A 23,458-nucleotide genomic window follows, 5' to 3' on the forward strand; every position below is an offset into this window, starting at 1 on the left:
CTACTTAGTTAATCTTTCCTTGTGATTTACTTATCCAAGGTCACTTTCCTTTACTTTTAAGTTAGTGGGTTTTTCCATATCTTTAATGAATAATGTTGGAATGTATGGGATTGCAATATATCTGTAGATGGCTTTGGTTAATTAATATGGACATTTTTACAATGTTAACCCTTCTATCCATGAACAAGGTATATGCTTTACATAGATTTTTATTAGTTTCATGTTATGTTTTGTAGTTGTCTTTGTGCAAGTCTTTTGTTTCTCTGCTTAGTTTATTCCTAAGTATTTCACCTTTGGGGCGACTTTTATTATAAATTGTAAGGAGCTCTGATGGTGTAGCAGTCGTTAGACTGTGATCCACATGGTCAGGAATTTGAAACCACCAGCCATTCCACAGAAGAACATTAGGCTTTATACTCCTTTAAACAGTTACAGTCTTGGAAACTCACAGGGGAAAATCTGTTCTGTCTTAAAGGGTCATTAGGAGTCGGCATTGACTTAATGGAAGTGAGTTTTTTTGTTTTGGGGTTATTATAAATCATATTGTTTTCTGATTTCTGTTTCAGTTTTCTTAGTGTAAAGAAATGATGCACCTTATTTTGCATGTTGATTCTGTACCCTGCCACTTTATTGATTCTTTCATTTAGCTCCAGTAATTTTCTTTCTGGTTAATTGGGGTTTTCTATGTATAGGGTCATAAAGTTTGACAATAGATGAGTTTTATTTTTCCCTTGCTATTTGGGTGTCCTTAATTTCTTTTTCCTTATTGCTCTGGCTAAGACCTTAATATATAATATTGGATAGGAGATAAAGGGCATTCTTTTCTGCTTCTTGTAACCCAAGTCAGTGCTTTCAATTGAGAATGATGTTGGCCCTTAATTTTGACTTCAGAAAACTGACTGCCATCAAGTTAAATCAAACTCATAGCCACCCTGTAAGACAGAGTAGATCTGCCAATGTGGGTTTCTGAGACTACAACTCTTCATAGGAATAGAAAACCCCATCTTTCTCCCAAGGAGTAGCCGGTGGTTTTGAACTGTTAGCCTTGTGGTTGACAGCCTAAAGGGTAACTACAATTCCACCAGTATGCCCTTGTTTTGTATATATGCCCTTAATTATATTAATGAATTTCCCTTCTATTTATTGGACATTTTAATAAAGAAATGGTGTTGGATTCTGCCAAATTCTCAACAAAATCCTAGCCAGTAGAAAAATTGGTAATATACATGGTAGTGGGGCGGGAGGAAAGCGAAAGGAAATAGAGGAAAGAAGTAGGAGGCAAAGTGCATACAGAGAAGCCTAAATACAGACATGTACATATGTAAATATATTTATGGTTATGGGGGCAATAGACTTATGTGCATATATTTATAGGTTCAGTAGTAGGGTAGCGGCTGGACATTGGGCCTCCTCATGCATAATCCCGCAATACAATAGCACCTCGCCCTGCTAAACAGTCATTGCATGATACCCACCTTCCCGACATGATCACTGAGGGCAGATGTGTGTGTAAGCAAACGTGGTGAAGAAAGCTGATGGTGCCCGGCTATCAAAAAGATATAGCGTCTGGGGTCTTAAAGGCTTGAAGGCAAAAAAGCGGCCATCTAGCTCAGAAGCAACAAAGCCCACAGAGAAGAAGCACACGGCCTAAGCGAATACAAGGTGTTGAATGGACCATGTAGCAGACACCAAGGAACAAAAACAATCATTGTGTGATCACCTTCCTCACATAATGGCTGAAGACGAAAGTGTGCATAAGCAAGCGTGGTGAAGAAGGCTGATGGTGCCTGGCTACTGAGAGATATAGCGTCTGGGGAGTTAAAGGCTTGAAAGCAGACAAGCGGCCATCTATCCCAGAAGCAACAAAGCCCACACGGAACCAGCACACCATCATAGGTGATCGTGAAGGGCAGAGGAGACCAGGTCTCAAACAACAAAGGCGGGGGGTGGGAGTGGGAATCACATCACCGTGACTGAGGGGGAGTGCGTGATGGGGACCCAATGCTCATCTGTAGGCAGCTGGACATCCCTTCCAGAGGGGTAGTGGGGAGGAGATGAGTCACTCAGGGTTCAGTGTAGCAACAATGAAACTCAAAACCTTCCTCTAGTTCCTGAACGCTTCCTCCCCTCCCAGTTATCATGACCCCACTTCTACCTTGTGGACCTGGTTAAACCAGAGGATGTACAGTGGTGCAGTAGGTTTCTGGAAACAGGGAATGTAGGACAGATGAACCGCTCAACACCCGCGCTAAGAGTGGCGACACCAGGATGGAAGGGGGTGTAGAAAGGGAGAACCAATCTTGGAGATCTATGTGTAACCTCCTCTCTGGGAGATGGGCAATGGGGAGGTGGGTGAGGGGGAATTATTTATAAACTATTATAAACTATTATAAACTATCAAGGGACCAGGGGGAAGGGGGGAGTTGGGAGGGATGGTGAGGGGGAAAAAAAAAGGGAAACCGAGCTGATTCCAGGAACCCAAGTGGAAGGTGAATTATGAGAATGATGAATGCAACGAATGTATAAGGGTGCTTTGCTCAATTGATGTATGTATGGATTGTAATAAGAGCTGTATGAGCCCCAATAAAAAGATTTATTAAAAAATAAAAAGATAAAGCATATTAAAAAATAGCTAACATAAAAAAAGAAAAATTGGTAATATATCATCACTAACTGAAATTAATACCAGGTATGATTTTATTTATATGAAGAATTTATTTTCTAATGTTGAATCTTCCTTGCATACCTGGTATTAATTTCACTTAGTGATGATATATTACCAATTTTTCTACTGGCTAGGATTTTGTTGAGAATCTGAATGTCTCTGTTCACATAGGGATATTTGTGTAAAATTTCCTTTTATAGTGATTTTTGCCAGGCCTTATCAATTTTTTACTTGTGTTGTGAAATGAATCTAGGATTATTTCAATGTTTCCTATTTTCTGGAAAAGTTTGAGTAGAATTGGTGTCAACTCTCTCTCTGAATGTTTGGAAGAATAAATCAATAAAGCCATCTGGGCTTTTTTTTGTTGAGAGGGGTCCATTTTCTCCCCCTTTTTAAAAATAACTTCAATTTTTAATTTTGTTAAGAGTCTATTGAAAGTTTGTACCTCATTGTGTTTGTTTAGTAAGGTAATGTCACTCTAGAAATTTATCCATTTCTGGCCATCAGATGTTCGTGTGGTCCTGGATGAGTTGAGTTGCATTATCAGGATACTGCCCAATCAGAACACTAGTTGCAAATATTCGAAATGGACAAACGATGTTAGGTCAATTCACAGTTCATTTTGTCTCTGTTCACTGTTTTCATTCAGTTTTTGTTCAAATCAATTTCCAATCTACTTCATTATCATTTTCTTTTGAAGCACAGCTTTCTAGGAATTATCATTGAGATGTTTCTTTTAGTTTCTTGTGTCATTGTTGTATATGATCTGGGTAGCTTGTCTACCTAGCTGACCATTTGCTGGAAGCCTAGCTAGTAGCCTTTTTGTTGATTTTAACTTTTTCATGTCATATTTAGGGGTTGGGGGAGGCAAGCATTTAAAAAAAGGCAATATGAATGGGTACCCCCCAAAAAATCAGAATTTTCCCCCCAAAAGCTATGTATAACACCTGAATTTTCAATTTTAGGAATTTTTTTGTTTTTATTCTTTGCTTTAATAGTTATCTCTATATAAATATATACATTTAATGAAATGTTACAAAAACGTCACACTTGGTGTTACAGGGCTAAAACTTTTTACAAAACAACCTTATCACTTTCAAAGTACTTTCCATTACACTTATTACATTTGTCAAGTCTATGGTTCCATTCTTGGAAACATTTTTCAAACTCATCTCTTCGGATAGCTGGTAGCACCTCCTTTGTTCTTTTCTTCACCTCTTCTCTGGCATCAAATCGCTGCTCTGATGGCCCTCTTCATTCGTGGAAACAAAAAGAAGTCACGTGGAGCGAGGTCAGGTAAGTTGGGTGCATGGAACAAAAAGTATGCTGGGTTTTTTTGCCGAAACTGGTGCACTAACGATGGCTGCTTGAGCAGATGCATTGTCATGGTGGCAAAACCAGTCCTCCACCCTACCCCACGCTGGCCATGAATCAGGCATTTTTTGGTCACACACTGTTAAGAAATCTTTTCAGAATCTCTGAATAGCTTGACGAACAGTCTGACCTGTTATAAAGAACTCCAAGTGTACTATCACTATATAAAACCAATAACAAATGAGCATCATCTTGATCTTTGATTTCACACATGCTTTTTTTGGATGAGTTGATGGCATCTTCTACTGACTTGATTGATGTTTGCTTCCGGAGTCATAGGCACAGCATTATGCCTCATCACCAGTAATGACCTTTTGAAAAGAGTCTGGGTTACTTCTTGAGCATTTCTTTCAAAGCACCGTATGTTTCTACTCAATGCTCTTTTCCCTGGTCAGTCTGAACCCGAGGCACAAATTTCACAGCGACCCTTCTCATTCTCAAATCTTCCATTGAATTTGGTGAACTGAGCTTCAGAGTAGTCCAGATAAGTTCCCCATCTATCAGTGGTTCGTCATTGGTCTTCAAGCACAAGTGCACAAATTTTGTTGACATTTTCTGTTTGGGAAGTTGACAGACGTCCAGAGAAGGAAATGAAATTTCACAGCAGCACATTTCTCTTAAATCGGCCATCACAAAAAAACAAGGTTCGAGCAAAACTGCTTTTATTAAAAAATTCACTGGGACCAGAGAGAACCTTCCAAGGCTGCGCCAGTGAGTGGACCAACTCAGAGTGAGTTGCTTGATGCTTGTCTCTGGTGAAAAATGCCTTAAGATGAAAGCTCTGCTCAGGGGAGCTTTTTTGTTTTATGGGGGAGGGAGCACCCCCTCGTATTTCAGTGCAGAGGTCATTCTGAATGTACCTTAGTATTGTTAAAGAATGCCTGGGACATTGTAATGTAGACTAATGAATTACAGTCTGTATAGTTTGTCTTGGGAACTTCTTAAACTTAATTAGGTTCTTCAGTACAATTACCACTGCAGGTTTGCCACCTAGTGGTTACAAATTGATTACACAAGCATTGTACCAAAAAGAATTGGTGGATGATAAATCATTTCAGGTGGTAGCGTATGATCCAAGAACAGATGGTTTTGAAGGAAGAAGTCCAAGTTACATTAAAGGCATTGGTGATGAACAAGAACCCTTGAATTTATGGAATATTAATTGAAATGCTTCAATAAATGGATATTATCTTGAAGCACTCACTTGTCTCTGCAAAAAAAAAATTGCAAGACAGTTACTTAGGTAGCTGTCCGGAAGAGATCCTTATTAGTTCCCATTTCAAAGAAAGACAATCTAATGAAGCATGGAAATTATTAGAAAATGTCAATATTAGAAGACAATTGGAATATGAAGGCAGCAGTTCATTGACAAGAAACTGAATTCAGAGAGCATCTGGAACTCTCCTTCCTCATTACCTAGCAATAGGACAGACATAAATTATCCCACATATGCTCCATGCATCTCCGGGTAGAAATAAAATATATTTTTTATGGGTGATCACTTTATAGGATTTCTAGTATTATAAGCAGAAAATCTATTTAGCAGAACTCTGTTCCTCCTTATCGTTGGTTGTAGAAATACTAGGGTGTAAGCTACACAGAAAAACCTCTTGCTCTTTCTAGCTGCTTCCTTTTGCAAGTCACAAATAGTTTCTTCAAAATTTATTAATAGAAATTGTGATTAGCTTTAAATAACCATTATACCCTCACCACTTAGAAAGTCAAAAGTTGAAAAGAACACACCTTGAATCTCTTTCTTTTTACCATTCTCCTTGATCCCAACCCCAAACACTTGACCCATGCTTTCTCGGATTTTCAAACACCATTTCCCCCAAATCATTCCTTTATTTCAATAAAATGATTTATGTGTGCTGTCTTCCATACTGAAATACTAGACATTCAGGGTCATTTATCCTCTACGAGGACTCCAAGTGCTCTTCCATGCGCATGCTCTACAATCTTAGGTTCAGTGGCAGTTGCAGTTCTTTTCATTGATTTGATTGGTTCTAACTCAAAACTTAATTAGATCTTTCCTGTAAGACCTCTCTGCTCCCCTAAACAAAGAATAATTAGTAGAGCCCCTCCTCTCTCCTTCTGTTAACCACCAACTTTATGTGGTGGTTAGAGCCATAACTGTCACCCTCAACTATTTCTTTCTATTATGCATTTATCTTTCTACTTTACAAATTGTTTCAAAAAACAAATTGTTTTAACACCACCAATGGCTGCAATCCAGGGACCTTTTCCAAGTCTTCAAACTTTGAAACCAAGGACTAATTTTTCCTTAATAAGATGCTATATTACTACCATATAGTCTCATGAGCATTTCAATGATTATTAAATGGAATATAGTAAAACTTAAGATTTCTGTATGACAAACATGATCAAAGTGGAAAAAATATCGTTTGAGGGAAATTCACACAATTTGTTTCACCAAATAAGTATTCAAATCCTAAATTTATAAATAACTGCACAGATCAGTAAGATGAGACATATAATTAAAAAAAAGATGAGACATAACTGATGAAAAATGAGCAAAAGAGAAAGTCTTTGTGCTTATGCCATTTGAGTTGCAATATATACAAACTACTGAGGTAGAGACTTTGTTTACACTTCTGCTGTCAAATAAGGCAAATTCTCACCAATAGAATTTGAACAGAATTGACTCTGGAAACTTATAAGGAAATCATTTGCTCTGAGTTAAATTGTTTTCTGTTTTGTCTGGAACCAAAGACATGATAGAAACCCAATTTAAAAGATAAGATGATGGCAGTGCCCCAGGGGATGACATGGAACATGATGGAAGGAATCTGGCTTTATAATCTACGATGAACAAAAATACCCCATCACAAATCGCAAAAAGCACAAATGTCACCGAAGACTATGGATCATTAGACCTTGGGTGGGGCTCCTGGTTTACCAGGAACTAGAACTGTGATATATTTGGTATCAATGTTCCCCTTGCATTAACATGACAGGAATTAATCTGATAAGCAAGAATCTCCCCTTGTAAGGAGTGTTGTAGAAAAATTTCTCCTAACAGCAGTCCCCATGCTTGATGTAAACAGAATCCAATCAATCATTTAAGGATTCAGGCTGAACAAAGCAATAAATGGATTGCAATTCATACTTGAACTATATTCATGTAAACTCATTTTCTCAACTTAAATTTATGCCATTGAAAGAGTTACTGATTTTATCAATGTAATCAATCCCCTTAGCCCCAGAGAGGATGATTGACAATGTTTTTTCTTCTGTTTGTTTGTATTATTTTTGGGCATAAGCAAGGAAACAGATGAACTTTGGGCCTCTACTGAAATCTTAAACTCACTACAAGAACGGTTTGTTCTAATAATGTGGCACTGTATGATAACTCACCCTCCCCACAGGATCTCTGAAGACAAAATAGGTGCATAAGCAAATGTGGTGAAGAAAGCTGATGGTGCCCAGCTATTAAAAGATATAGCACCTGGGATCTAACAGGCTTGAAGTTAAATAAATAGTCATCTAGCAGGGAAGCAACAAAGCTCACATGGAATAAGCCCACCAACCTGTGTGATTATGAGGTATTCACGGGGATAGGTATTAAAACAAGCAATCAAATTGACAGAAAGGAGATGAAGTAGAGACCCAAAACCCACCTGTAAGATAATTGGACATTCCCTCACAGAAGGGATGATAAATCTAGGGAACCATAAAGCACTGATGAAACATAACTATCCTCTAGTCTTTTAATATTTCCTCCCCTTATTTTTATGGTCTTGGTTTTACCTCATTAATCTTGTGAGACCTGTGTATGTTCCTTTGTATAATTAAGAGTGATTGATGACTGAAAGCCAAGATAACCCTTCAGAAACAGTAATGGGAGTAATGATTTCCTGAGGATATGGGAAGGTAGGGGAGGCGTACTGATAGCAATAATGACTGTATAACCCTACTCAAGGGGAACAAATAACAGAATTGTAGGTGAATGGATATATCGGATGGTGTAAGATGTGGGAAATACATAATAAGAGTTCCTTGGGGGTAGTGGGAGGAGGATAAAGAGGAGCTGATATGAAAGTTCAAGAAGAAAGAAAATGTTTTGAAACAAATGATTGCAATTATAAAATTATGCTTGATCTGAATTATGGATTGTTATATCTGTAAGGACTCTCAATAAAACGATTAACAAAAAGGTTTAAATTGTGAGCACCAAGTTTGTAGAAGGCTATGGAGGACAGTGGGAGCTCAAAATCCATCTTCAGAGTACCTAGTCAGATTAAGTCTCTGACAGATCCCCTTTGGCCATAGTCTAGGGACGGAGTACCTTTGCTATCCAACAGTTATTTGTATACTTGATTTTTTGGTGGTTGGAAGTGCGCCAGTATTACAGCATACTTGGTCAGTTGATCTCCCTCTTGACTCAGCCTAAATTTGCTCTAGGTTTAATATCTGTTGCTTTTTCCACAACAGAAATTTTCTCTCTCTCTTTTTTAATTGGCGGTAGTCTTTTCTTTCGTACATTTTATTTTTATATTATTATCCTTTTTCTGTTTATTTTTGTTGTGTTTCTGTTAGGTTTTCTAGTTTATGAGGCACAGAAGGATGGATACATAGAGACAATAACTAATGCAGTGGTGTATCGGGGATAGGAGGCAGGGTGAATGAAATTGGGAGGCAAGTAATGCGGGAAGGAACTCTAGATTTGATTGTGATGATGTATATACAACTCTTAAAAAGTGACTTAACTTTGGAAGTGTATGATAAGTAAATTTTATATAAATGATCAGTAAATTTATAATAAAACTATCAAAATATCCCATCAACCTGGACCTCTAATCCTCACAAATAGTACTTGAGAGAAAAAATAATTAAAAAAATTATAACTTTGTTATAGCAGTGTAATCGGATTCCTAATTAATACAGCCTAGTGCCAAGAGTAAGGGCCTTCAATGCCTGAAACTTAAAATATGTGACTTGCTGATCAGGTTGTAAGAGACTGATACTGGGCATAAATATTTTTGTTTTTTAGATGAATTACTATAGTCTTAAAATTCACGTTCTTATCTGTTATTAGTGAATTTCTGAGTCAAATATAATTTGAACAAAATGAAAAGTATGCTGCATTTTACATGATTTGATTAATGTTTTCATTAGAAAATAAACAGTGCCATTTATTGGTCACCTAAACGTCTGTTAACTGCAAGGTTAGCAGTTGGAACCCACCAGCCACTCTATGGGAAAAGGGTAAGTTTTGTTTTCCCATAGAGATTTACAGCTGCAGAAACCCAGAGGGGCAGTTCTACTTTGTCCTGTAGGGTTACTGTGAGGCAGAATTAATTAGGTGGCAGTGGATTATGCTTTAGAAATATATTTGTTTATATGTACACAAATGGACGTTTTATATTCTTTTGTTTCCTGTACAGCAGAAGTCAAAGAACAATCAGAAGAGGATGCTGAAGCAGAAATGGACAACAAACAGCCAGTTCCACCTCTTCAGAGTTCTGCATCTGAGGATTCCTCATGTCCCATGGTCTCTGTTGGTGTGGAAGCCAGAATCAGGTTAGAACATAACCAGTGTGGATTGAATGTTTGTGATGGATGATAGTGACTTGGACATGGAGAAAATTCAGTGGGCACAAGGATATAAATCTGGATGACATTTTATTAATTAGTAGCTTTAAATTTGGGGATAATAGCTTTCTGTGTCATTGGGGGAAAATGTGCTTATAAAGCAGAGCAGTAGATTAGTGTTAATCTAGTGTCTTCAGACCAGAATCAGAATAAATAACCATAAAATTTAGCTCAACGATCAATTTTCTGTTCACCTATAAATAAGATAATTCAGCTTTGAAGACATGTTTTTAGCCCTTATGTGAAAGATGAAAATATAATTATGGAATCATCCATTGGTTGGTTTATTCATCTTCTTGAATTTATTTTTTGCTTTTGCTTTGGGAATACCTCATTATTTTTGTGTCTTTTGCTGGCTTCTGCTAGACGTTTTACCTTTATAAAGTTGAAGTCCTCAGGGCTAAATTCTTAGATATGTTGTCTGAGTACTTATGAATCCCACATTTATCTTTCTAGGATTCACCCTTTCCCAAACTCCTGACTTTCATACTTACCTGTTTGCTTGACATGTCCATTTGGAAGCATGCTACTCACAATACCCTTAACATTGTCTAAAACCACTCTAGAATTTATAATTAGTTCATTTAAAATTAGGCTGATACTTCTGGTTTGACTGATACTAGTATAAGCTTCTATTTTCTCATGGAACCTAGAAATGGTAACTTGACCTTAGAATTAAGAACAGAAAGTTTTTCTAGTTTCCAGTTTATGGTAGAAATCTGATAGCTCTCTGAGAGCATTCCAAATACTCTCTAGGACGACTTCTGGAACCCTGGTAGCCTGCTGCTGGACTCTTTTGTAGATTTTAGGGATTACTTATGCCTCACTTATTTTTGAGTCCTTGTATAGTCCCTAACATTTACTTCTCATCAAATACTTAATGAAAGAATGAAAGTTAAAAACTCCTTATGAATGGAAGAAAACTTATATTAATCATGATGTTTAAAACTACCATATAGACTCGAGTATAAGCTTTGAGTTTCCCAACACATTTTTAATGCTGTTTTCATGGTAAAATTAGGAGCCTTAGCGAATATTTGGGTCAGCTTATTCTGGAGGATATACCGTAGTTGAAAATAATAGACCCGTAATGCCTCATAGAAAAAAAAGCAGATTATTCAATAAATGACATTAGAATTTTTGGTATCGACTTAAAAAATGTTATTTATACCATATAAAAGAATAAATTTGAAACAGATAAATGAATAATGCCAATGTTCTTTATTTCTTCAGGATTGTACTACTATCTCTGCAGTTATCTTTATTAGGAAGTAAAGAGCGTATACATGCTCTGCAGAGAGCATATTGTTGATAACCTGTCTTTCAGTCCAAACTCTGCCACTCTTTTATAATTAATTTTCTTCCTGTTACTCTGGTTTCCTTTAAATAAAACCAGTAGGTTAAATTTCTTAAATTGTAATTATTCAATATATAAATTACCTGAAGAAAGATAGTCAGGGTAAACAATCTATAGGAGTAAACAATGGAACGGATAGTTCATGGGGAACATCTGAGAGGGGGAGGCGGGAGAAAGGAAGTGGGTGTTAACAAACCCAGGGACAAGAGAACAACAAGTGATACAAAATCGATAAAGAGGAGGATGTAGGAGGCCTTGAAGAGCTTGATCAAGGGCAGTGTAATCAAGAGGAATTATGGAAACCCAAATGAAGGCTGAGCATGATAGTAGGAGAAGAGGAAAATAAAAGGAAATAGAGGAAAGAACTAGGAGGCAAAGGCACTTATAGAAGTCTCAATACAGGCATGTACATATGTAAATATATTTATGATGATGGGAAATAGATCTATGTGCTTATGTTTATAGGTTTAGTATTAAGGTAGCAGATGGGCATTGGGCCTCCACTCAAGTACTCCCTCAATGCAAGAACACTTTGTTCTATTAAACTGACGTTCACCTTCCCAACATGATCAATCGCTGAAGACAAAGCAGGTGTATAAGCAAATGTGAAGAAAGTTGATGGTGCCAGGCTATCAAAAGATACAGTTTTGGGGGTTTTAAATGTTTGAAGATAAACAAGGAGCCATCTAGCTCAGAAGCAACAAAGCCCACATGGAAGTAGCACACCAGCCTGTGTGATCACGAGGTATTGGTAGGATCAAGTATCAGGCATCAAAGAGCAAAAAATACCATTGTGAATGAGAGGGAGTGCGGAATGGAGACCCAAAAACCATCTGTAAGCAACTGGGATATCCTATTACAGAAGGATTGCGGGGAACAGATGAGCCAGTCAAGGTGCAGTGTAGTACTGATGAAACATACAACTTTCCTTTAGTTCTTTAACACTTCCTCCTCCCCACTAGCATGATCCCAATTCTACCTTACAAATCTGGCTAGACCAAAGGGTGTACACTGGTATAGTTAAGAACTGGAAACACAGGGAATCCAGGACAGATAAACCCCTGAGGACCAATAATGAGAGTAGTGATACCAGGAGGGTCAGGGGGAACTGATCACAGTGATATACATATAATCCCTTCCTGGGGGACGCAAAACAGAAAAGTGGGTGAAAGGAGACATCAGTCAATGTAAGACATGACAAAATAATAATTTATAAATTATCAAGGGTTTGTGAGGGAGGGCAGGGAATGAGTTGCTGATACCAAGGGCTCAAGTAGAAAAAAAAATGTGTTTTTTTTGTTTCGATTTTTTTTTTTACAGGACTGGGCGAAAGAAAATGTTTTGAGAATGATGAGGGAAACAAATAAACAAATTTGCTTGACACAATGGATATATGTATGGATTGTGATGAGTTGAATGAGCCCTTAATAAAATGATTAAAAAATATTAAAATTTCCTAAATAATCTGAAGATAATTTATTGTAATTAATAAGATATTATCAAAATTACTAGATATCACATCAAAATATAAAAATAACTTGTTTCTATATGTGAGAAACAAGTATACACAATTTTTTGTATACACAATATTAAGCTATTATTTTCTAATAGTTTAAAATAGTATTGCATTGCTGGACAAGTGGACAAAAATGTAAGTGATTTCTTTATGGGAAAAGTTATAAACTTTCTGGAAAAATAGTAAAGACACTAAAATAAAATAATAGAAAACCCTACACAAAATTTCTAGTTATTCTTAAGCTTTAAAGCTGATTTTTAAAAATATGTTAGAATATGCAAAAATAATATAAGCCAAGATACTTTCATAAGGGAGGGAGAGTTGCTTCAGATACTAAAATGTCATAAAGTCTGAAAACTAACTCAGTGTTGTTACCAAAGGAATAGACAAATAAATCAATGAGAATGAAAGAGATAACCCTTTAACATGTACATAAGTAAGTATACTCAACTTTCATCAACTCAATTCTGACTCAGAGTTACCTTATAAGGCAGGGTAGAACTGCCCCTGTGGTTTTTGGAGGCTGTAATTCTTTTTTTTAAAAATTATTTTATTGGGGGCTCTTACAGCTCTTTTAAAAAAATCATTTTATTGGAGCTCATACAACTCTTATCACAATCCATACATACATCAATTGTGTAAAGCACCCGTATACATTCGTTGCTCTCATCATTCTCAAAATTCGCTTACTGCTTGGGTTCCTGGAATCAGCTAATTTTCTTCCACCCCTCCCTCCCCGCTACCCCTCTCTAATGAACCCTTAGTAATTTATAAATTATTATTTTATCTTCTCTTACACTGCCCAGCGTCTCCCTTCACCCACTTTCCTGTTGCCCATCCCCCAGAGAGGAGGTTATATGTAGATCCCCCTTCCCACCCCCCCCTTCCCTCCCAGTATCGCCACTCTCACTGTTGGTCTTGAGGCCTGAGGGCTTCATCTGTCCTAGATACCCTGAGTTTCCAGATCTCAACTGTACTGCTGTGCATCCTCTGGTCTAACCAGGTTTGCAAGGTAGAATTGGAACCATGATAGTTGGGGGCAAAGAAGCATTTAAGAACTAGAGGAAGGTTGTGAGCTTCATTATTGCTACACTGAACCCTGAGTGACTCATCTTCTCCCCACTACCCTTCAGCAAGGGATGTCCACTTGTCTACAGATGGGCATTGGGTCCCCATCGTGCACTCCCCTCATTCACGATGATAAGATTTTTCCCCTCCCCGCCTTTGGTGCTTGAAACCTGGTCCCCTTGGCCCTTCGTGATCACATTAGTTGCTGTGTTGGTTCCGTGTGGGCTTTGTTGCTTCTGGGCTAGATGGCCTTTTGTTTACTTTCAAGCCTTTAAGTCCCCAGACGCTATATCTCTCAATAGCCGGGAACCATCAGCCTTCTTCACCACACTTAACTTTGTGCACATTCGTCTTCGGTGTTTATGTGGGGAAGGTGATCACACAATGATGGTTATTGTTCTTTGGTGTCTGCTACCTGATCCCTTCAACACCTCGTTTTAACTTGGCTGTGTGCTTCTCTGTTGGCTTTGTTACTTCTGTGCTAGATGGCCGCTTGTTTGTCTTCAAGCCTTTAATACTCCAGATGCTATATCTTTTGATAGCCGGGCACCATCAGCTTTCTTCACCACATTTGCTTATGCACCTGCTTTGTCTTTAGCGATTGTGTTGGGAAGATGAGCATCATGGCATGCCAATTTAATAAAACAAAGTGTTCTTGTATTTGAGTGGAGGCCCAATGTCCATCTGAAACCTTAAAACTAAACCTATAAATATAAGTACATAGATCTGTTTCCCCATCATCACATATAAACATATTTACATATGTACATGCCTGTATTTAGACCTATATAAATGCCCTTTGCCTCCTAGTTCTTTCCTCTATTTCCTTTTACTTTCCTCTTGTCCCACTATCATGTTCAGCCTTCATTTGGGTTTCAGTAAATCCTCTCAGTTAGATTTTCTTTGATCAAGCCCCATCAGGCCTCTTACACCCTCCTCGCCAATGATTTTGGATCACTTGTTGCTTCCTTGTCCCTGGGTTTGTTAGCCCCAACCTACCTCTCTTCCATGCCCCCCTGAAACTGTCAGTCCCGTTGTTTTCTCCTCCAGATTGTGTATCCAGCCTATCTTATCTAGATAGACCTGCAGAGATAATAATATGCACAAAAACAACACAGAGTAAAACAAAGCAATAAAACAAAACAACAACAAAAAACAATGACCAAAAAAAAAAAAGGAAAAGTCTGTAAATAGTTCAAGGTCTGTTTGTTGAACATTAGTAGTGTTTTCTGGTCGAGTCTGATGAGGTGCCATGCCCTGGCCCCAAAGTCTAATTTTGGTATTCTCTCAGGACCTCCTTGCTCAGCTTCCTTTACTGTTCTGTTGCACATCCTTAGTGTTTTCCTTGGTGTTGTGGGGTCAAATTGGGCGCAATTCCCATACTGTGTCTCCAGTGTTGTTCCCTGTAGGGCGGTGGGTCAGTTAGGGATGTCGAGTCTTGTAGTGGGGCCGGCCATATGGTCTTCTCTGTGCATTGGCTGCTCTGAGTGGGAATCTCATTCTCAAGGCTTGGTGGGGCAGGATATGCTCCACTATCTCTTCTTCACCCTTCATTTGCTCCTGTGTGCTCTGATCAGATATGTCCTTCTCCCTGAGCTGTAGCTTCAGTGCTGTCCTCTGATGTAAACTGCCCATGTAGTTTGGATTGGGGCCAGCCCCGAGGCTGTAACTCTTTACAAGAGTAGAAAGCCTCCTCCCAGAGCTTCTGGTAATTTTAAACCGCAGACCTCCTGGTTAGCAGCTGAGTGCCTAACCACTTTACCGCCAGCGCTCACCTAAGTATTATGGTTATTTATGCCAAAGCTGCAGTACAAGTCAGTGGGATTTTGTTTTTAATACTTGTATTGGGACAATTAGATAGCTTCGTTACAAAAAAATGAAGTTTAATTCATGTCATTTTTTATTAGATTATAGACTGAGTGTGAAGGAAAACCAATAAAATTTTAGGAGTTAATGTATAATTAAGAATGAATTCTGTTAGTGATGGACTGCTAATCACTAGGTGGCATTCTAATGATTTTATTGAGAAATTTTGCATATATATTCAAAGGGTATTGTTTTGCAATTTACTTTTATTGTAAAGTCAGTCTGGTTTTATTAGGATTATACTGTCATCATAAATGATCTAGGAAGTATAAGAGGGCTTCAAAAAGTCCATGAAAAAATGGAATTGAAAAGCATTGGAATTTTCCCACAAACATTTCAAAACTCCCTGGTATTTTTTCCTTCTCTAGTTTCTTGGGAAAATTGTATGGAATTGGCATTATGTCAACCTTTCACGTCTCATACATATTGTGAATCCAGCTGACCCTGGGGTTCTTATTGCTGGAATGGTTTATGTAAAGTAATAGATTCACTACATATAGTACATCCAGTTTACCTCTTTCTTATTGACTAAGCGTAGGCAGTTTGTACCTTTCAAGAAATTGTGTGCTTTTTCTTACTTGTTGAACTTATTGGCATAGAGTTGTCTTATCAATTCCCCTTTCTTTTATGTCTATAGGGATTGTAGTTTTTGTAATGGCTTCTTTTTTTTTTTTTTAGTGATGGCCTTTTTTTTTTTTGAGTGACCTTTTTTTTTTTAACTTTCATTTTAATTTCTCTTTTTTTGGATTTTATTTATTTATTATTTAAAAAAAACCATTTTATTAGGGGTTCATACAACTCTTATCACAATCCACACATATACATACATCAATTGTATAAAGCACATCCATACATTCTTTGCCCTAATCATTCTCAAAGCATTTGCTCTCCACTTAAGCCCTCTACATCAGGTCCTCGGCCTCTTTTTTTTTAGTGATGGCCTCTTTCATGAAATTTGTAATTTTGTCAAATAACCCTTTCCCCACCAAACTTAGCAGTGTGCATGTTCTGATTTAATCTGATTTGTCAGGTAGAATTGAGGTCGTGATGGTGGGTGGAAAGAAACATTAAAGAACTAGAGGAAAGTTGTGTGTTTCATTGGTGCTATACTGCACCCTGACTGGCTCACCAGTGTTGTGTAATCTGTTGTGTGTAGGGTCAGAACCGACTACATGGCGTCAAACAATTACCAGAAGTTGAACTGTGTTTGGGTTTAGTTATTGCTGTGGTTGCTCACAGTGCACTTTATTCTTCATGTGCATCTTGTGTTTAGAACTGAACTGTATCATGAATTGATTATATTCCCTCAAAATATATATCAGCTTTGCTGTATCAGTATTTCTAGTGCTTTTACATGTAGACAGTGATGTAATAAACTTTTACATGATCTGCTGATCAGTTGAGGGGGATTAGGGTAGGGTGTGACACTGTCTTGGTCCAGTTTTAAGGTGAGTTTCCCTGGGCTGTGGCTTGTATCATCTTTTACCTTTGAAGAGATAAGATGATAGATGCATTAACAGAGAGGAGGGACCTGACTACCACCAATAAAGAAGAGCTGGGAGCTAAATTTATCCTTTGGAGTCAGGGTCCCTGTGATGAGAATCCCTTAGACCCAGGAAGATTGATTCCAGGATACATTTAGATCTCCAAGCGCTACCTGGCTACCAGTGTTGAAAAGAGATCAGACCTTCTTTCAGAGCTGAGAAAATCTTTCCCTAGGTTTGGCACTCTGAATTCAGATTCTAGCCTCTGAAATTGTGAGACAATAAATTTCTGTTTGTTAAAGCTGTTCACTTGTGATGTATAATAACAGCAGGGGATAACTAAGATGTGCTAGTTTTGAGAAGGTTTTTTTCAGTGTCTCCTCCACCTTCAGTTTTAGATCTTCTTTTGCACTTGTGGTTTTTAGAGAGACTCTCTACGCTTTTGTTTATTTTTCTAACTTGTTAACTTTAATTTGAGGTTTCGGAAGGTTAATTGGCAGATATGTCATGTTGGTCTGATTTAACTTAATCTTTTGTTGGCATGTGTCCTGGATATTAGGGTTGGGCATTCTCAGTGGTCCTGCCATTTTTCTGTGATTGTCAGAGTCCTGGCCAAAGTCTTGCTCTTGTTCCTACTTTAGGGTTAAAGGTTTTTGTGTCTGTTTTTCATTTCTCACCTGTTCTGTACTTCCATCTGCAATTGGTCTTTACCATTTCAGGCTTACAGTTTTTGCTGCACTGCCCTCACCAATCTAAGGATGTTTGATCTTTAAGAAACATGGGGAAGAAAGATCTGAATGGAAAAGGTTGTGTCTTATATCAGTGCTTTCCCCAGAACTTCTCACCATGGTCCTAATTTTTCTTGTAAGCTTCTGGTGAAGTCCATGGACTATCCCAGATGTTCTGTAGTATTGCAATTATTTAACCTCAGATACTAGCAATTTATTAAAATTGAATTATTCTCAGCTTGCATGATGATGCCCAGAGTAGGTAAAGGGCATGTGCCACAACACTAACTGGCAACATAATTTATGTTGATATTTAAAATTTATTGGAAAATCTTAAGACAACTTCATAAGCCAAAGATAATTAAGAAAAGCCCAATGTGAATTTAACTGTGAAAGTGAAGGTTGTGGCCTCAGAAGACCACAACTATACCTTCCAATGACTAGAAAGATTGTATGTAAAGTCTATGGAATAGAAACTGCACAAAATACATACTGGCATGCAGCAGCAGTAACTATATTGTGAAGAAAAAAGATATTTGAGACAGTTTACTGACTGCTCATGAGTATGTTGTTGATATTATGTACCATCAGGTTGGTTCCAACCCCATAGCAACTCTGCACAACAGAATGAAACACCTGCCTGGTCATGCACCATCTTCAAAATTGTTCCTATACTTGAACCCAGGAAATTTACCCAATGCAATGCATCTTTTGATCTCTTGACTGATGCTTCCATGAGCATTGATTATGGAACCTTGTTTTTGTCTAATGGTTTCAGTGTAGCTTGACTTTCTAGCACTTCCTGTATAATTCAACATTTTGCCAGTAGAATCTTTCAGTATTTCTACAAAAGCCTTGACTTTGTTCTTGAGTTCTTTCAGTTTAAGATATGTTGAGTGTGCTCTTCCCTTTGGGCTTAATAATTCTAGGCTTCGCACGTTTCTGTTTAATATTTGGCTTTTTCTTTAACTGGCCTTTGAACTTGTCTATTCAGCTCTTTTAACTTAACCATTTCTTCTATTTGCTTTAGCTAATCTATGCTTAAGAGCAAGTTTCATTCTTAATGATACATATTTTGATTTTTTTCTTCTTTTCTGCCCTTGTCATGACCCCTTGCTTCCTTCATGAATGATGTTCTTGATGTCCTCCCAGAGTTTATCAGGTCTTCTGTCATTAGAGTTCAGGGTGTCAAATCTATTCTTGAGGTGTTTTCGTCATCCTGGTAAGATGTGCTCAAGGTTGTATTTTGGCTCTAATTGACTTGTTTTCATTGTCTTCAGCTTTATCATGAACTTAGATATTGAGCAGTTGATGGTCTGTTCCACAGTCAGCCCCCGGCCTAGTTGCCTTCCCGCCCCTCCCCCCACCGACCTAGTTTTATTTGCTGATTTTGAGCTTTCCAATCTTCTCTTTTTACAGATGGAATCATTTTGATTTCTTTGTAGTCCATGGGGAAGTCCGTGTATATAGTCGCTTTTCATGTTGTTGAAGAAAGGTATTTGCTATGAACTAGTGTTGATTTTGTAAAATTCTATCATGCAACCTCCAGTTTTGTTTCTATCACCAAATACATATTTTCTTTTTTTTAATCATTTTATTGGGGGCTCATACAACTCTTATTACAATCCATACATCAATTGTATAAAGCACATTTGTACATCCGTTACCCTCATCAAATCAATATTTTCTAACCACCATTCCTTCTTCATTGTTTCTAACTTTTGCATTCCAGTCGTCAATAATTATCAATGGATCTTGATTGCATGTTTTATCAATTTCTGACTACATTGTTGGTATAATTCTCCACTTCCTTCATCAATGGTTGTTGAGTTGATTTAAATAATAGTTTTATTGATTGGATTTCCTTGAAGGTGGATAGATATTATCCTATCACAGACAGCATTGTACTTCATAATTGATTTTGCAATGTCTTTTTTGACATTGAATACCACATTGTATGTCTTGATTATGTTATTACTAGCATAGCAATAGAATTAGCAACAGAATATTGTCAACAACAGAGTCAAATATAAAAACAATTGTGAAGATGTTACAAGAGTGGGCTGTGTTTTATACTGTTATACATAACTTTGCTAAGTTTCTGAACTGAGTAGATGAGACCTAACAACAAGAGTAGATTTATCCCTGAATATTTTACCTTTTGGTTTGCTATTTTAGATGGTATTCCTGATTTTCTATACAGTGTAAAACAATCAAATTGATTTTTGCATGTTACTATTTTATCTTGCCACCATGCTTAATCTTTCAGTTCTAGTAGTTTTCTTGTTGCATCTTTGGAATTTTCTATGTATATGATCATATTATCTTTTTGAAAAATCATTTTATTGGGGGCTCATACAGCTCTTAACACAATCCTCACATACATCCATTGGGTCGAGCACATTTGTACATTTGTTGCCATCATCATTTTCAAAATATTTTCCTTCTACTTGAGCCCTTGGTATCAGCTCCTCATTCCCAGTGCCCCCCTTCCCATGAACGCTTGCTCATTTATAAATTATTATTTTTTAACATCTTAACACTGATCGATGGTCTCCCTTCACCTACTTTTTGTTGTCCGTCTTCCTGGGAAGGGATTCATATTATCTTTAAATAGAGATATCTTTACTTTTTACTTGTCCATTTGGGTGCTTTTAATTTCTCTTTCTTACTATATTACTCTGGCTAAAGCTTCCAGTGAACTATTAATAGGAATGGTGATAAAGGACATCCTTGTCTGGTTCCCATTCACAAAGGGAATAAAATCAGTCTCTTGAGAACTAATATCGGTTATGAATTTAGTTTATGTGCCCTTAGCTATTTTGAGGAACATTCACTGTTTTTATTTCAGTGAGCATTTTTATCAGGAATGATAGTGATTTTTGGCAATGCCTTTTCTGTGTCATTTGTTAACACCATGCAGTTAATTTCCTTTGTTTTATATATGTGGTGGGTCATACTGATTGTTTTTCTAATGTTGAACCATCTTTCCATATCGACATGACTTATTTGATTATGGTATATTTTTCATATTTTGTTAAGTTATATTGGTTTAGGTTTTGTTGATGAGAACGTTTTGTATTTGTATTCATGTGGGATATATGTGTATATTGTTCTTTTTTTTAGTGAATCTTTGCCTGGCTTTTGTATCAGGATGACCCTATAATTTATCATTTTCTACCCAGTCTTAAACAATTTTGTTTTCTCTTGAAGCTGTTTTGACTTCCTTTCTGTCCACTTGGAAATTTGATAACTGCATTTTCATTGTTTTAATTTATGTAGTTGTCTTAATTTAAAATTTGACATTTCAAATGTGGAGCTGATATCCAGGGCTCAGGTGGGAAGAGAATGCTTTGAACATGATGATGGCAGCATATGTGCAAGTGTGCTTGACACACTGGATGAATGTATGAATTGTGATAAGAGATGTAAGAGTCCTCAATAAAAGTATTTGATTAAAAATTGACATCTCTCCCTCTGGTTTCTTATTATTAGTCTTGAAGGTGTAGTTTACTTTTTTTCAGAATCGCCCCCCTATCAATGCTGATAGGTTTTATGGGAGTGGAAAGCCTTATCTTGCTCTTTTGAACTGGCTGGAGATTTTAAACTGCTGATCATGCAGTTAGCAGCCCAAATAATAACCCACTACAACATTAAGGCATTTTTGTATGTGGATTGGCTTCTGGGTGATGTTTTCTTGGGTGTTAATCTCAGATTCCTGCCTACTGTTTGTGATTCTCTGCCTGTACCTTTTGGTATTTGGTTCAGTATTGTGCTGGTTTTTACAAACTTACTACTTATTTTATTATGCTGTCCTTTTTGAGAAACCGTTTCGGTGAGCATATTTTTATTAAGGCTATTTTTCTCAAAATTTTATTTACAAGAGGACTCTAAAAATTTGAGGAAGAGCAGAATTACAAGAAAATGGGAATTTTCTATGAACTTTCTGGATCCCCCTCATTATGTTCTTATATAATCTACCAGAAATGAGAGGATAGTCATATTGGTTCTCCTTTGTAGGTAACTTTTCATTTTTCTTGACCTCTTTTCAGGATTCTTTCCTTCTATTTGGTTTTGGAAATTCTGATTATGATATGTCTTGGTTATTTTTTGGAGTCTATCCCATTGAACTTTTTGTGTACTTTTTTGTCTTTCATTTTAGCGAAATTTTCTGCCAACAAATCTTTGATAATTTTATCTGGATTATATTCATTTTTGTCTCTTTTTCTGAAATTCAGTTACACATAAATTATTCTTGATGAATCTCTTCCATATAATTACGAGTTCTCCCCCACTCTTTTGTTTCCGATTGTTAATTTAGTAGACTGGTTTTGAAAGTTTTGTTCATATTTCTTTTAATTGATTCTTTTGTCTTTTCAAGGTATTATCTACTTAGAAATTTTAGTATTAATCTTCTGGGTTTCTATTTGCTGTTAATTTATTTCTCATTTTCATTTATTTTGTCAATTTGCTCTTGTCATATTTTTCTGAATTCTTCCATCTTGTATGTTCTCTTGCTTTTGTTTTTGTTTTCCTTAATTTTGCCACAAGCCACTAAAGCTTATCAAGTAGTTATAGTGCCATGTTGTCTTTGGATGATTTCCTTGCTCTGGTTTTGGTCACTTATTTGAGTCGCTCTGCCTTCTTTTTGTGAACTGCGTTGTGTTGTCTCTTACACTGGTGATTGCAAGTTGGTGTGTTCTGCACGGTTCTTCTATTTACTTATTCTGCTTTGATATATTTGAGTGATCAGGATTGGTGTATGACTCTGCTCACTTATTGGTAGAAGTTAGTTGCTGCTTTTTCTCATGGGTGTGATACAGGTGGGGTTTTTCTGCAGTTCTCTGTTTGCTATTCATGTAGTAGTTGAAGATGAGTTAGATTAATGCATGATTGATGAGTGGCTCTCATGCCGTCGTGGGACTGCAGAAGGTGCTGGGCAATCATTTTAGTATCCTTCAAAAAACGGAACCAACAGCAACCAAAGAGTATTTAGAAACCACGAGGAAAAGTGAAACTAGTAAATAACAAAGAATGAGAACTAGAGGGGGCAAAACCAACAAATAGATACAAAAAGAATGAAAACTAAGGAGTGGAGAAAGAAAATGGAGAACGAACACAGAAGAGAAAAATAGTAAAAATTAAAAGAAAAAACTTAAAACAAGGAAAATGAAAATAAAAATAAGGAAACAGGATAAAAGAAATAAAGGAGGAAACTTTAGGGCGGGGATAGGGTAACTAAGTGTTTGGTTTTTCTGCTGGATGAGAAGGCCACAGCAGCAGGGTGAGAGGGGTTAGGGCCACCTGTCTCAGAATAGGTTCCTTCTACTCAGGGGTGAGTATAGGGGTTGGGTGCAGTTCACTTGGTCATAGAAGGGGTTTCTGCCAGCCTAGTGGATGATTGTGGTCAGTGTGTCTGCTGGATTGAAGATACAGAGAAATCACTTTCTTTTTAAAAAAAATCATTTTATTAGGGGATCATACAACTCTTATCACAATCCATACATACATCTATTGTATCAAGCACATTTGTATATTTGTTGCCATCATCATTCTCGAAACATTTGCTTTCCACTTGAACCCTAGATATCAGCTCCTCATTTTCCCCTACCTCCCCAACCTCCCTCACGAACCCTAGATAATTTATAAATTATTATTTTGTCATGTCTTACACTGCCCAACTTCTCCTTTCATCCACTTTTCTGTTGTCTGTCCCCCAGAGAGGAGGGGGTTATGTAGATTCTTCTGATCAGTTCCCCTTCTCTACCCCACCTTCCCTCTCTC

The 23,458-nt window shown here is 37.2% G+C and overlaps 1 protein-coding gene across 15 annotated transcripts in view; it reads left to right on the forward strand.

Annotated features, from left to right (window-relative positions):
- The window catches only part of KMT2C (lysine methyltransferase 2C), a 327,314-nt gene that overhangs the window by 116,579 nt on the left and 187,277 nt on the right, over window positions 1-23,458 (forward strand). For 13 of the 15 annotated variants that reach the window (XM_075550191.1, XM_075550199.1, XM_075550194.1 and 10 more), the window contains exon 3: window positions 9,448-9,583. In XM_075550191.1, the coding sequence (XP_075406306.1) occupies window positions 9,448-9,583 (136 nt within the window). The remainder of the gene's footprint in view (window positions 1-9,447; window positions 9,584-23,458) is intronic. The other 2 variants (XM_075550195.1, XM_075550207.1) reach the window with 1 other exon arrangement.

This window comes from Tenrec ecaudatus, chromosome 5 (genome assembly GCF_050624435.1).
Source record: "Tenrec ecaudatus isolate mTenEca1 chromosome 5, mTenEca1.hap1, whole genome shotgun sequence".
NCBI classification, from domain to species: Eukaryota; Metazoa; Chordata; class Mammalia; order Afrosoricida; family Tenrecidae; genus Tenrec; species Tenrec ecaudatus.